The 14,854-nt window shown below is 57.8% G+C and overlaps 1 protein-coding gene across 22 annotated transcripts in view; it reads right to left on the bottom strand.

Annotated features, from left to right (window-relative positions):
- Positions 1-14,854, bottom strand: part of SYNGAP1 (synaptic Ras GTPase activating protein 1) — a 32,121-nt gene that overhangs the window by 2,218 nt on the left and 15,049 nt on the right. For 9 of the 22 annotated variants that reach the window (XM_043907150.1, XM_043907154.1, XM_043907156.1 and 6 more), the window contains 13 exons: positions 13,682-13,835; positions 13,354-13,452; positions 11,367-11,993; positions 11,093-11,237; positions 10,734-10,878; positions 8,999-9,235; positions 8,674-8,875; positions 8,282-8,460; positions 7,691-7,732; positions 6,302-7,379; positions 5,784-5,957; positions 4,452-4,663; positions 3,268-3,361 (listed from right to left, as the gene is read on the bottom strand). In XM_043907150.1, coding sequence (XP_043763085.1) covers positions 3,268-3,361; positions 4,452-4,663; positions 5,784-5,957; positions 6,302-7,379; positions 7,691-7,732; positions 8,282-8,460; positions 8,674-8,875; positions 8,999-9,235; positions 10,734-10,878; positions 11,093-11,237; positions 11,367-11,993; positions 13,354-13,452; positions 13,682-13,835 — 3,388 coding nt within the window. Of the gene's footprint in view, positions 1-2,366; positions 2,509-3,267; positions 3,375-4,451; positions 4,664-5,783; positions 5,958-6,301; positions 7,380-7,690; positions 7,733-8,281; positions 8,461-8,673; positions 8,876-8,998; positions 9,236-10,733; positions 10,879-11,092; positions 11,238-11,366; positions 11,994-13,353; positions 13,453-13,681; positions 13,836-14,854 lie in introns of those variants that run through there. The other 13 variants (XR_006341956.1, XR_006341957.1, XR_006341959.1 and 10 more) reach the window with 13 other exon arrangements.

Genomic DNA, 14,854 nt, shown 5'->3' with positions numbered 1-14,854 from the left:
TCCACTGCCCAGGGCCCCCTCCCAGGCCACCACCAACTTGAGGTGGGAACTTAGTGCAGAGGGAACAAGGAAAGGCAGTACAGCAAAACCTCATTAATCCAACCCCCCATGGATTGGAATTTTTTCATAATTTGAACAAAAACTGGGCTTGAGTTTTCCTTTATCTGTGAAGAAAGAATGTGCTAAGCAAATTAATAGTAGAAACATGTCTGTGGGAGGGAATATTTAACCTATACCAGAAAACAGGCTTTTCAATCCTATTCACTCATTAACACATGCTCCCTGAGGGCCTCGAGTGGAAAAGCCTCGTTCATGGAGTTCTACTTACTGTATATATTCTGAAGATATGCATTTCATTAAACAGATACTGTCATTCAGTTTTGTCACTTATTCAGAGTGGCCATCTCAAATACAACACTCTACATTAGAGAGGTTTAACTGTACTGGGGGAAAGGAACAGGATTCAGGGAAGTAATGTGGGAAGGAAAAAATACTGTGGGAGGGCTGCCTCTCATGCTGATGTCAGAAAGGAAGGACCAGGAGCTCCTGCAGAGACACAGCATGCCCCAAGCTCTGCGTCCCCAGGAAGCAGAAGGACTTCGTTCCTCTCCACCCCCATGTTCCTTTCGTTCCCTCACCCTGGGCTCCCAGTTAGAGGGTGAGGGGGACTCCCACCCCTGGTACTATTCTACCCCTTTCTACCCTTCCTGGACCAACTCCTGTCTCCTCCCCTCAGCTCTGGCCTCTGTTCCTCTGCTGGGAGCGGAGAAGAACACTATGTATTCTATGCTTCAGGTCGCTCATTTGGCTTTTAAAAATACAGACATAAAATTAATTTTTACATTAATGGTTGAGTTACAGAGGGACCAATACCTGAAAGGGATTTAGAAAAACTGTCCAAATTATTTCCTGAGATATAGGGCATTGAAGCCTAGCAACCGAGCTGTGTCTGACCGAATCGCTAAAGACATAACAACATTCCAGGCAGAGGCTCCCGAATCCATTCTCCTCACCTCTCAGAAGGTCACCCAAACCCAAGATTTAAGCAAAGCTGCCCTCTTAGCTACTGAGTACCTCCCACACTTTCCAGGAGTCAACAAGAGGAAGTCACGTGCAGCAGGGCATCCTGAGTGTGGCGGGAGAGCAGGGGAAGGAGACCTCAGACTCCCTTCCCTCTGCTTGTCTGCTGGCAGCGGCACACAGGCGTGCCCCCGACACCCCCAGGGACCCAAATTTAGAAAGGAGATAAATTAGGGTGCCATTATTCATTTTACAAAAGAATTCACCACAGGAGTCCTTTAAATGGTGAGGTCCCCTGGTGCCTGGCAGCATCTGTTTTCAGCTCACTAACTACTTTGACAGAGAGGCTGGGCAGGCAGAGAGTTAAAATTACAGTGTGAGGAGCCACTGCCCACTGCAGATCCATCCTGCAGAAAATAAAGCCTCTCAGAAGTGATGTCACTGGTTGACAGGTTCCCACTTACTGGCTTTTCAGGTAGGATTCTGTGCCCGGCAAGGCCACTGGGTAGCAGGAGACGGGGAGTGAATGGCATTAGCAGCCCCCAACCTAGCACCTCTGCCTGAAATCAACACGGCTACCAGCCCATGATCTTATCTAGGAAGTAATCTCCTGACACTGCCAACTCCCACACCACGTGGGCCGGTCCACGTCCTAACATCCATCAGGGTCTCCATTCTCGATCCTTCTCCTTGCTCCACTCACCCTTAACTGTCTTGACATCTGAATGGCACCCTTTCCAAGACCCCCAAAGTCTCCCTGCATTAACTACACACTCTTAACTCCCACCCAGCAGGGTCGAATAGGAGCCTCAGATGCTGTCTACCTCACAGGTGTAGGGAAGGAGGAAGAGAAACAGGTGAGGGGTGGAAGGAAGGAGGGCTCTCCACAGAACCGGGAGAAGGAAGAGGAAACCCCAGCCTACCTGCTGCAGCCAGCACAGCCCCTTTAGCCAGCGCCCCCCAACCCAGTGTCACCACCCCTCCTTAACAAACCCTACCCCCAACGTCCCAACCCCCAAGGACGCTTTGGTGAAATGGGGGGTGACAGACATACACTGGAGAGATTAGAGGAGGAGGCAGGGTGTGGGGAGGTGCGGGGAGGTTGTGTGGGGAGGGCGCTGTGATCTAGGGATGTGCAGGTGTCTAGGGTAAAGAGCTTGGTAGGGAGCAGGTGTCCCTGAACGGTTCTGGGAGGCGGCAGGGAAGTGCTCTGGGGCAGTGCTTGGGGAGATGGGTCTGTGCAGGTGTCCGGAGGGTCGCGTCTGGGGAGGTCCTCAGGTGTGGGGGGCAGCCGTGAGCCGGGGAGGGGCTCTGGAGAGTCAGAGGGAGTGGGCTTCACGACCAACCTGCAGTGGTCCGGAGTCACCTCCCCCTGTGTCCTCCGCCCGTGGTCAAAGCGGAACCAGGAGAATTACCTGATGAGGAGCTGCAGGGGGAGAGAGTGGGGTCATGGGGTCAGGAGCCTTGGTGGTTCTGGGTGGGGGGAGCCTGGAGGTCAGAGCAGAGGAGAGGAAAGCATGGGTGGGCAAGTGAGCCGAACTGGGGATAGGGAAACAAGGGGTTGGGGGAGGGAGGGAAGTCCTAAAAGCTGGCTGGAGAGAGAGGGCGGCCGGCTGGGAGCTAGGGCGGTCAGGCAGGTGTGAGGACCAGAGGGGGAACAGGGCTGAAGAAGGTGGGCTGGGCTTTAAACACTGGCAGGAGAGGGTGCTCAGAGTGTGGGGCCGGGTGGTGGGGGGTGGGCTTCAGGATCCCAGAAGCTGGGAAGAGGCCTGGCGAGCCGTCAGAAAACAAGGAGAACTTGAGGGGCCCAGGAAGCAGTGATGACAAGCACCTCTATGGCCCCAGGGCACCCGCCGGGGGCTCTGCGCTGGTGAAGCACTGCCTCCGGCCCCCTGGCCTGAGAGGCGCTCGGGGAGACCACGCCAGTCTGGGGCCAAGACTCGGGTCTGGGAGCAGAGAGACTGAGGTTCTGGCTGGAGGTCCTGAAATGCAGCCGAGCAGGGGAGGCAGGGTGGGGAGGCATGGGGAAGGGGGAAGGGAGTGGAGGCTGACACTGCTGGGAGTGACGAAGGCACAGACGACTGGATGAAGATGGGGTCGCGGGGGACGGCCGGGAGCGGCTGCTGGACGGAGGACAACGGGAGAGACGGCGGCGATGGGGCCGGGGTGGCTGGCGCAGTGACCGCACGAAGGACAGTGGGATGGATGGGGATGGGACACGGAGAAGATAAATGACATTGTAATTTCCACCTGAGCGTCGAGCAGCCTCTTCTTGGGTTCGGGCAGCGGCTCAGCCATGGTGGGGTGGTCCCGGCGCAGCTCCTCCTCCACCAGCATCAGCCTGAAGGGACGGGCTTCAGTGGGGTTAGTGGCGGGCACGGGCGGGGAGCCTGCCCGGGGAGATCCCGACCCTGGGAACCCTGCCACTCTCTCAAGAAGCTTCGGCACTTTTCTCGCTTGCACTCAGAATCCCTCCATTGCTCCCACCTCAGGGCCCCCAGAGACTGTCCGTCATTCACCCGCTTTCAGGAATGCCTGCATCTCCCTGCCAAGGACAGGTCTCTGTGCCCCGGGGGCCCCACCCACCAGGCACACAGCACTCAACACTCTATCCATGAGCAGGCCCTTCCGCAGACACTGCAGCTGAAGATCTGGCTTCTCCATCCCCTACGCCACCTCACGGAACTGAGACTGTCTCCACGGCAGCCCCTGGACACCCCTGGCCCAAGAGGGGTCTCTATAATCATCATTCCCAGCTTCTCTCTACCCTCATAGAAGGCTCTCAAGGTGATTTCTCATAAAGGATATCACAGCAGTGGTTTTCAAAAGTTTCAAGTCAAGCTTTTCTAATTAATCTTACTCAAAAATACACTGAGAATGGATGGAAATGGAGCTGGCTCTGGTTGGAGTGGGGTGTGGGGTCCTATCCAGTTCTCAAGCTAACTGACCCCCTTGTTGAGACACTTCCTTTGGAGCTCAGGGCTTGGCAGAGCACAAGGTAGAACGCGCATCATTCACTTTCTGACGGAACACCTTTCCACAGCTGCAGAGGAGGGCGGCCCAGGATGGGAACATCAGGGGCTACTGTGGCTAAGGGACCCCTGCTCAGATTTGGGGTGAGCATCATAGGCTGGCCTGAGAATAAGCAGTGGGGAGCCCCAGCCTAGGCCAGTCCAGACACACAGAGATGGCTGGACAGTAACAGGTGCATTTCTGAGGGCTTCAGACATTGCTAGCAAAGAGTTCAAGGTTTACTAAAAGGACATTTACTGCGCTGAGCACAAGGCGTCTCTCCATCTGGTGACGGTGGAGGAGGTGGCATCCCTGGGAAGGTGGTGGGCTCTCCTCCGGGTGTCCTGAGCTGGGGGGGCTCACTGACCCTCTTCAGCCTCAGGCTCTTCCTCACCAGCCCTGCCCGGGCCGCTCCTCACCTGCCGATGATGCTCTTGATCTGGGAGTCCTTCTCCACCTGCTGCTGCCGTAGCCTCTTCTCACTCTGCTCCAGCCGGGCCTGATACTGCATCAGGATTTTGCTGGTCTGCTCTTCCTGGGACAGCAATCTCCGCTCATACTCCTCCAGCTTCCGGTTGGACATGTGCAGACGCTCCTTCAGCGAGTGGATCTCCTCCTCATACTCCTTCACCTGCCCGCCGGGCACACGACCCCGCACTGTGAGGGGGGCTGGGCCTGACCGTCCACCCAGCCTCTACCCTGCCTGCTAAGCACAGCACCGTGCACTGAGGCATCCTCACCAGTCTCCTCCAGCCTTTCCCTGGCCTCTTGATCTCCCTCTCTCTCTCTCTCTCACACACACACACACAAACTTAAGAAACCCCTCCCATGGGGCTGAGGCTCCCTCAAGATGTAACAAGACCGTGGACTCCCCCAACCTAGAGGTATACACATGCCCTGACGCCTGCACCTGGACACAGGAGACCCCACACAGGAGCCTAGACAGACTCATGGACACAGACATTTTATCCTTGGTTTGTTAAATAGTGCTGGAAAAAATTTATAATAAGGTCTAAAGATATTCTCTTAGCTCAAGTCTATCTACATCAATCCCAACATTTTTCTTTGCTCAGAGACTACTTCTCCCCAAATACCTCTCTGCTCCCCTAGTTGGAATTATGTATCCTGTATGTATAATCTAATCCTGCAGTCACCCTCTTCTTCAGGGTCCTTGTAGCAACGGCTCCCAAGCAGCTTTCTGCTGAGTAAGGGCCAGAGCTTCGGCTGACTTTTGCTGGGGGCCACCAGCAGCTCAAAGTCTGGATGGTCTTCCCCACGTGCGCCAATACACCCCGTTTTCGCACACGAGACCTGTGACCGCTACCCCTCTGTCTCCGGTGCCATGGGACAGTGACTGGGGATGCCGTGCGTGGCTCGTGGTATAACTGCCCTGCCCTCGCCCAGTGGATCAGCTCCCACTGCTGGTGCAGTAACTGTCCTCCTGAGAAGCCACAGGAGCCAGGGCTTATGCTCTCCCTGGGGAGGAACACGGAGGCGGTCTAATACACAGCATGCTTCCCCCGACAATCTACCATGTGTGGAACCCACAAAACAGAGCTGAAAGGGGCTTTTCAATGGACTGATTGTATCTGGCCTCCCCTGAGAGACTGAGGGCTTCTCAGAAGGGATCGGGTCTTTGTCCTTTCTTCTCATAACTACTTGGCCCCAGGTGTTGCCCTTGGAAGGGACTAGAAGCCTGCCCTGTGGGTAAAGGTAATGACAGGGCTCAGGGCAGGGAGGGCCCCTCGTACCCTGTCCAGCCGGCTCTCGTCCATAGACTTGGAGTACTCCTTGAGTTTGTACTCTTCCCGCTCGATGTGGGCGCTCTCAATGTCAGCCGACAAGTGAGGCATGTTGGAGACCCAGGCCACCGTCCGCTCAGAGGCCGGCATTGTGGGGTTCAGTGTGGATGGCGTCTGGGAATGCTGGGGCAGGAGGGGAGAGGGAAGGTGAAGAAGGCGGGCGCCTTCAGAGGCAGGGAAAATGGCCCAAGGAGACGGGAGTCCTCCCGCAGATCCCCTCGTGAATGCTGTTCTCATCACATTTCCTCTGGGAGCCCCAAGAGGGCAGGAAGGCCTGTCTGTTAACTGACAAGCGCACAGTGCCCACAACAGCACGTGGAGCAAAGTAGGCCCTCTGTGCACTTTGTTTAATGAATGAAAGGAGATGAGAAAACTGTGACTTCAGACCACAGACTTTTCTGCTCCCCTCCACCCGTCTCCTTTTCCCCTCCCGCTCGCCGCCCCTTCAGCCCTCCCAGCTGTCCTACCTGCTTGGTGATGGAGGGCTTGAGCCCCCCGCCCCCGCCGCCGCCACCGCTGCCCCCGCTGCCCCCGATGCTGCCCTCCTTGCTGAGGCTCTGCTGCCGTGGGCGGGCAGGGCCATAACTCGGCTCCGGCGACTGCAGCAGATTCCCGCTGGACGGCCGAGGTTTCTGGGCAGCGCTGACTGTCAACTGCTGAGACTTGCCCCTCTGCAATGGGGGCGGCTGACCCCCGCCGCCCCCACCACTGCCCCCACCGCCGCTCCCGCCTGCAGGCCCTGAGGGGACAGGCCTCTGGGGACCAATGGTGATCTGGGGAGGGGACAGCATGTGCTGCAGGTTGTCCTGGAGTGAGAGCTGCCGACGGGTGAAGTCGGTGCCAGAGGGTCCAAACTCATCGCTGTAGCTGTGGCTGTGAAGGATGGAAGCAGCAGGGGGCTTAGGGACCCCTGAGGAGAGGTCCTCGCTCTTGCTGTAGCCGTGGAATGGGGCGAAGGTGTCCCCTGGGGGCTCTCCGCCTCGGTGGTGGTGGTGGTGGTGGTGGTGGTGATGGGAGGAGGGTGGGCCGTGGCCGCTGCCCGCTGCGTGGCCCCCTGGGGGCCCTGGCCCATCAGCGGCCATGTGGAAGAGAGGATTCTGGAAGGAGAGGGGGATGCGCAGTTGCTGGGCAGGGACACCGTCTGTGGTGACGCCCATCTGGCTAAGGCGCATGCCGGCCGCCGTGATGGACGAGCCGCTCCCCTGGGAGAGGCGGCCAGCAGGCGCAGGCCGCAGCCCCAAGGCCGCGGTCAGGGAGGCCTGGCTCGAGTGCAGCAGGTCCCCGACAGCCGCCAGGTTGGACACGCTGCTGCTGTTGAGGCGGCCGCCGGGCCCGTCGCCCTGCAGGTCCAGCATGGAGACACTCTTGTTGACACTCAGCATCTTCTGCTCCGGCTCTGTGATGTCCGAGCTGCTGGTGCAGTAGGCGGGGGAGGACCGGGCCAGGGGTGGGCGGCTGACATAGAACAGGTCTTTCCCCCCACCAGGCGGTGGTGGCGGGGGCTTCTCCTTGGTTGGGGAGGGGAGGCGAGCCATGTCCATGGAGCTGCAGGAAGGGAAGGGGGCACACGAGTGGGAGGTCAGAGCAGGCCGCCGGCAGGTGAGCCTCTGTGATCAGCAAAGGCCTGGGGTGAAGAGGGGGCCACAGGGCAGGGAGAGACGGCGGCGGCGGGGTGCGAGGGGTGCAAGAGAGACAGGACGGGCCGGGCCTCCGGGCAGAGGGGGCAGATGGGGCAGCAGGAGGAGGGGTGAGGGCAGGTCGGGGCAGACGTGGGGGAAATGAGGGTGCATGGAGAAGGCTGGGAGCGGGCGGCAGACGGCAGAGAGAAGAGGGCGGGGGAGCGCAGAGCCCCTCACCTGTTGAGGCCTCGAGCCATGAAGGACTGAAGGTCGATGGAGCTGGAGAGAGATGCAAGAGGGGCGAGCACAGGCAGAGAAGGAGAGAGGGGCGGAGGTCGGACATGTGGAGGTGGGCGGGATGGTGGATGGGAATGGTGTCATGGAGAGGAAGGGCAGGGCGGGCAGCGCCCGGCGGCGCAGGGGAGGCCCTGCGGGGGGGGGGGGGGCCAAGGGCGGGCAGGCTCTGCGGGGTCCCGGCGGGGACTGGGACAGAGCCATCCGAACATCCTGACACAGGTGGTTGGTCCCAGCGTACCGGCTGAGCTCCCGCCTGCAGCAGGCCTGGGCAGGCCGAGGGACCCCAGGCTCACAGCACATGGAGCTGAAGGGATGTTTTTGGCAGGGGGGCGCTCTGCGTTGCTTGGTTCCTCTGACTTTTAAAGGCTCTCAGCCCAACCACTGACTGAACCTGTCTCCTTACAGTTTTCTCTAAGAAAACGCTTCTCTTTCCTTTCTTTGAAGTCCTCGAGAGAGGCTCATGGACCCAGGAGTGTATCCGGGACAGATGTGCGGGCTCCTAGGGCACAGCCGGGGGCTCCCGGGGCTCACCTGTTGAGGTCCCGCATCATGTAGCCCTGCATCTCGGCCGAAGGGCCCCGCAGCACCATGGGCTGAGGCCGGGGCCGCTCGCTCTGACGACTCGGCTGCCTTTGGATGTTGGGGTTCCTCAGAGCCGTGCTGATGTCGTTGAGGAGCCGGGGCAGCGGGCCCAGCTTCAGGAGGGCTTCCTGGAAGGGGAAGGCTGTTACCTGGGGGCTAAGAGCCCAGCTTTACCTGGGGGCTGTTACCCGGGGGCCTCAGAGTTCAGAAGGGGAAAGGTGTCTGAGCCTGGGAAGTGGCAGTGACGTGATCAGAAGGGTGGCAGAATCTGCTCAGGGGATGGTCTCTGGGCCACAGGAGCCTCTGGAGACCTAAGGACCAGCCAAGGGGCCCGTGCTGACCTTGCTGAGCTGGGGCAACACCTCCCACAGCAGGGCGTGCAGCGTGGAGAGCTCTCGGCCCAGGTCGATGTAACCCTCAAAGCTACTGCTGTTAGTCAGCGTGTCCAGGTTGGAGATCTCGTACAGGAACTGCTGCATGGAACCCCACTCCAGCTCCAGAAACTCGTTCATGAAGCCCAGAAAGTCCTCCTTTGAGGTAAACCTGGCCAAAGCATCCAGAAGGCACAGGTCACACCCAGAAGGCCCCAACCCACGCCTGACTCTAGGGACTCAGGAGACCCTTCCTGCCAGCCCCACCCAACCCCCGGCCTGAGGCTTCCCTCACTTGGAAAAGTTGGCCAGGTTCTGGATGACCTTGGCGATGAGCGTGAGGGTTCTCGAGGTTTGCTCATCTGGGTACTCCTGCATGAGCCCAAAGAGGCTGGGAGACATGATGGCCGGGCAGAGGAAGCGCAGAAAGAGCGAGGCGCTGATCAGCCGGTCTGCGATGTCCTCCCGGCCCCGCTCTGCACAGCGCAGTCGCCAGGACGCAAACACCTCCTTTAGCTCCCTCGGGAACACGCTGGCGGGGAGGGGCGGGGAGACAGAGAGAAAGAGAGAGAGAGAGAGAGACCGGGACTGAGCCCCAGAGACCCTCAGCTTCCAGGGAACATGCTGAGGGGGGTGGTAGGAGGTGAGGGTGCAGAGACAGAGGTGAAAGTGACAGGGCGTGAGGGAGGGCGCGCAGGAGGAAGATGGGGGGCTGAGGAGGAAGAGGGCTGCGGCAGGGGACAGACGGCGGAGAGAGGACCGGAGGGAGAGGAGGTGGGGGACAGGAACACACGTGAGAGAGACAGCGCGTGTGCCAGAGAGACGAGGAGAGCAGGAGAAGAGAAACAGACACCGGGAGAGACAGAGATGGGAGAGAGATGGAGGGTCACTTGAGGTACAGGGAGCTCGGACCCCCCAACTCTTCTGGATTCCAGGGAATGGGGATGGAGGCACCCCAGGCATGGTCCCAATCCCTGGAACAGCTGAGTTCACTCCCCCCACCTCCCAGGTCCTCCTCTGCAATGTCCCATTGACACCTTAAACTTCGAACTGTGGAAAGCAGAGCTGAGCGTCGCCCCCACACCTCCAACCTCCACTGAGTCCCCTGCTCTTGACTCCCTGGTTCTGTCAGTGAGGCCACTGGTCGCCCAGCCACCAGCCTCATGGCCTCAGGACCCCCACAGACACGGCCCTTCCTTTCCAATTAGCTGAGGATGCCCGCTGATCCTCTCCACAGAGTCCTTACAGCGGCCCCTTTCTATTTTTCCTGCCAGATCCTAACTCAGGATCTGATTTCCATGCCTAACACATTAACAACAGCCCCCAACTAGCCTGGACTTCATCTCCCTATCCAGCCGCCTCTGCACCCACCTCTACTGAAGGACTAACCTTCACGGTCACGATACTGCACGGCGCCCACACCATCACAGGCGTCCCCTGACCTACTGAGAACTCAGGCTCCCTTACCGGGCAGTGAGGCCTTCACACGCTAACTCTCTGCACCCTGTCCGGCCACGTGGCCCTCCGTTCTCCACTGAGGTGAGCCACATGCTCCACTAAACCACTTCTGCCTGCTGTCCCAGGACCTCTCGCCCTCACACATGGGTCTGCTCCACAGCCTTCTCCCGAGGCAGCTTCTCAACCCGACATATTCTACAGATCAGAACCCCGCCCAATCTTCTAAGCCCAGTCCAGGAGCACCTCTCCCATGAAGCCTTCTCTGCTCATCACCAAGCTCTGCCTTCTCTGATCTTATGTGTGGAGACGGGATGGAGGGTCCCTTCCTTGGAACTTAACACATACTACACTGTTCCTTGGTTTTCTGCATATCTAATATCCCAACCCCTCTGGTGCAGGTCCTCTGAGGGCAGAGACCAGGTCTCACAGCTCTCTGCCTGCTCTATAGCACTGAGCACAATACTTTGCCTACAACTGGTTCTCGGGTCTCTTTGAAGATGGACAGATGGATGAACAGATGAACACACGACTCCCCCAACCCTGGCCTCCCAACCCAGCGTTCCCAGTCTCACCAATGGGAGTTGACCACCTTGCACAGGGCCAACTCACAGCACATCCGCAGGTTGGCCTGGTGCTCAGCCAAACTGGATGCCGTGCACTTGATGGGGTCCACCTCACAGTTTTCCTCAGATTCATACAGAGCACGGATGAATTCCCCTGTGGGGTTGGAGGCACAGTGAGGATCAGTCACACTTTCAAAGGGCAGGGACAACCGGGGTTTGGGGAATCTCAGAATCAGGCTGGAGGCTGGGGACTCTGGGTCTGGAAGCATGGAGCTGAGGCAAGGTGGACTTGGGGTCTGCAGGAGCTGTGTTTAGGGCTGGGCCAGGTGTCTGTAGGTTTGGGGAGAAGGCCTGCAGGGGGGCCGTACCGATGGCATCCTTGAGGTATTTCTGACCAATCAGTCTCATGTACTCTTCTATGGCTTTAGTGGCGAGCGTGTTCTCGCGGAATATGAGGTGTTCTCGTTCCATGAAGCGGTCCACCTCGGACATGGCCATGTCTGAAAGGAAGTCCTGGAGCCCAGGAAGAGCCAGGGGTCAGCCTCTGTTCACCCCAAGCTCACGAAGACACATATGCCCTTACTGTCCCCGCCAGCGAGTACCCATGCCCAGGCCGCCTCGTCCTGAGGGTCCAGCACTCACCTTGGCCTTGCCCGTGCTCTGCAGGATGTGAACCAGGGCACTGGCGACCTCCTCCTTGCCCTTGACGTTCAGGGCGGGCTCTAACACCGCACAGAGCATCCGATAATGGTTGGTGACATACTCGGCGAACTCCTTATATAGCTCCATGGGCAGGATGCTCATCGTTTGGTAACGTGCTTTCAGCCGCACCGCTGGGCAACCTCCTTTGCCCTTGCCCCCTGAGCCGCCCCCAGAGCCCCCTCCCCCACCCGAGCCCCCCATACCCCCAGAGCCCCCGCTGCCCGTTGGCAGGGTCACAGGGTACCACTGCTCTGTGAAGTGGCGCCCGGCCAGGGTGGCCACAGGCACAGTCACCAGGCCGACATAGCCTGCCTTGTCCTTCTTGCGCTTTTTGTCTGAATCACGGTATAGGTGCAGCCGCAAGGCCCGGACAGCCGGCAGGTTGTTGAACTCGAAGTGCTCACCCCAGAAAACGGTGTCCCCCGAGGCCGAGCGGGGCTTAGAGGTGGTGCGTGCATACAGCATGTCATCCAGGCAGAGCTCACAGTAGTACCGCTTCTTGGGGGGCAGCTCCCGGGCCTCTATGATCCACAGCTTCAATACGTTGTCCACCCGGCGGCTGTTGTCCTGGCAGGGTAGGGTGGGTGAAGGGGAAGGGCCAGAGAGCCAGAGACACCAAAAGAAGACAGACAGTCAAAAACCCAGTCTCTGAGACCAGCGATCACAGGGCTGAGAAGGTGTGTGTGGAACAGAACCCTGTTCCCCTCAGATTCGTTCTACTTGGAACCTGGGAATGTGACCTATTTTGGAAATACAGTCCTTGCAGATAAAATCACATTGACATGTCTTAATACTGGATTAGGGTGGACCCTAAATCCCATGACTGGTGTCTATGTGGAGAGGGAAATTTTGAGACCAGACACACATGGAAAGGAGATGAGCCCATGAAGATGGAAGTAAAAATTTTGCAGATGGAGCTATAAGTTAAGGGATGCTGAAGACTGCTGGCAACCCCCAGACAGTATGAAGGGGAAGGGGAGGATTCTTCCTAGAGCTTCCAGAGGAGCAAGGCCCTGCCGACACCTTGATTTTTGACTTCCAGTCTCCTGACTACCAGAAAATAAGTTTCTGTTATTTTAAATAGCCTACTTAGTGGTAGTTTGTTACAGCAGCCAGACAAAATTGATATAGACTGAGCTCATACATCAGTTGATAGAATTTGTATTGGGAAAAGATTTTAAAAGTTATAATAATAAACCCAAAATATTAAGGTGGAATTTGAACAGGAAAACTGAGGAGTTTTTCAAAGACAATCAGAAGTTAACTGAAAAAAAAAAAAAGGCATAAATGCAAAAGGTGAGAATCTACAGTTAATGCAAAAAGGGCCTGGAGGCTGACAATGACCAGTGGTTTCAGTGTGAAAAGAGCCTGGTATCCGGACTCTGCAGGGGAAAGATGGCAGCATCTTGGGTCTAGTTTTTAAGAAGGACATTGACAAACAAGGGTCTCCCCAGAGGAGCTCACTGGAAGCTGGGACACAGAGAACAGCAGACGGAACTGGGAGCATTTCTCTTGGGAAGAACACAGGCTCACAGAATTTTTGAGCCAGAGGGACCTTAGAGATATTCTACTTCAACCCCATTCCTACCAGTTGTACAGAGAAGAAACCATGGTCTCGAGATTCAGCTACTGACCAATCTAAGTGTCCTACGGAAACACTGCGAGCGGGGGCTGGTGCCCCCCTGTCAGGGTATTAGGGAGACATCCCTGCTTGTGGGGAAGAGGCACTGGAGGAAATTCCAGAGCCCTGTCAGCTCTCAGTCTACGATTTCTATGGAAAGGAAACATCATACGGCAGAAGAAAACAAAAAGAAACAGGGGGTCTCCTCCTACTCCTCCGCCTGCCCCCTGCCCCATGCCGCCCCTGCCCCCGGCCCCCTGGACACTGGCCCGCCCGTGCCGTCTGGAGCCCCCAGATGCGCAGTACCTTGTTGGGTTTCACCGCCCGCTGCAGGTTCTCGATCCATTTGTCCCTTTCGGCGGCAGAACGACAGGCAAAGCATTTTGTTCCTGATGACGTTGTTACCTGAACAGGGGTGCATGGTCAGAGGGGGCTCTAGAAGGGAGAGGACTCCATAGGGCTGGGATCACCCTACCATCTCTTCCTCCTGGCCTATTCCTCCTTCCTCCCAGCCCATTCCTCCTTTCTCCCAGCCCCAGAGGTTTCTGTTTCCCTGACATCCCACCTCTGCCTCTCTGCCTGCCCCTTCTGGACCCCCACCCTTGGTCCCGCCCCAGCCCCACACACCCAGTACCTCAAAACAGAACTCCTGGCCCAGGATGGAGCTGTGCACTGGCTTGATAATGGAGTCTTCATCCAAGTTGAGCTCCAAGGCCTCGGCCGCGCTACTAGGACTCAGCAGGGACTCGTGAGAGTGTGACTCCTTAAAGCTCTGCATCAGCCGGGCCCTGGGTGGGGGGGTGGTCCAGGAGCGGGGATCAGGACCCAGCCTGCTTACAAACCCAGAGGGCTGCATCACCAAGCGGGCTCTGGGATGGACAGAGACCTGGGGAAAGTGCTTCTACACCCACTTCCCACACGAACACAGACAGAGAGAAACCCAGCCTGTACCAGGGAAGGACATAAGGGGTGTGAGAGAAAGTCCCTCCCCTCAGTCCACCACCTAAGGGGTTTTGAATACTGGGGACACCTAGAAATATCTCAAGCCAGAAATGACCCATGGCAGGGAAAAAAGGAAACAGGTGGGCTTTGGACAGTTCTAGATGGGACTTCTAGGTGATCACTCCCCCTAAAAAAAACTCACAGCTGTGGGAGTCTTGATTCTTGGGAATCAAGAATTAAAAGTACAAAGATGTTGGTCTGGGCCTGCCCCATAGGTACTATCTAAAAAGCATTTAATAAATCCAAGAATGAATGAGGTAAGAGAACACATTTTAGCAAAATTGAGGGAACGAGTGAGGGAAAATAGTAAGAGATACGAGGAGGCTGTGGGCAGAAAACAGAACAGGAGCATGGGTCTGGAAAGGAGGACTAGGGAGGAAGAGATAAGGAAAGGACAGGAAGAAGAGGGAAAGGCAAGAGCAGAGAGACAGGGTGGCAGAAGGTGAGGAGGGGCCCTGGAGGCTGGCTGAGAGCACAGAGGGCAAGCAGGGGTGAACTTGGGAGCACCCCTCAGAAGAGCAGAGGGACACGGGAGCCAGCGAGGGATGAGGAGTGGAGAGCCGCGGGGAAGGGAGGGGGAGCCGGGTGTGGGAGCCTCCTGGAGCTATTTATAGCAGCCCCGTCATCCTGGGCTCCACTGCCGTCAGCGCGACGCTCCCCCGGCCCCCCGCCCCCGCGGCCAGGAATACCAGGCCCTCACCCCCTGCCGGCCCCAGATCCAGCTCCAGGGACATGGAGGGGGAGGGGAAGGTGTGACTCACCTAGCCCAACTCCCTACCTGCCCTGCCCCGGGGTGGCCAGACAG

Source organism: Cervus elaphus, chromosome 7, assembly GCF_910594005.1.
Source record: "Cervus elaphus chromosome 7, mCerEla1.1, whole genome shotgun sequence".
Classification (NCBI taxonomy): Eukaryota; Metazoa; Chordata; class Mammalia; order Artiodactyla; family Cervidae; genus Cervus; species Cervus elaphus.
The sequence above is the reverse complement of the archived record's forward strand: the minus strand, read 5'-3'. Positions and strand labels throughout refer to the sequence as shown.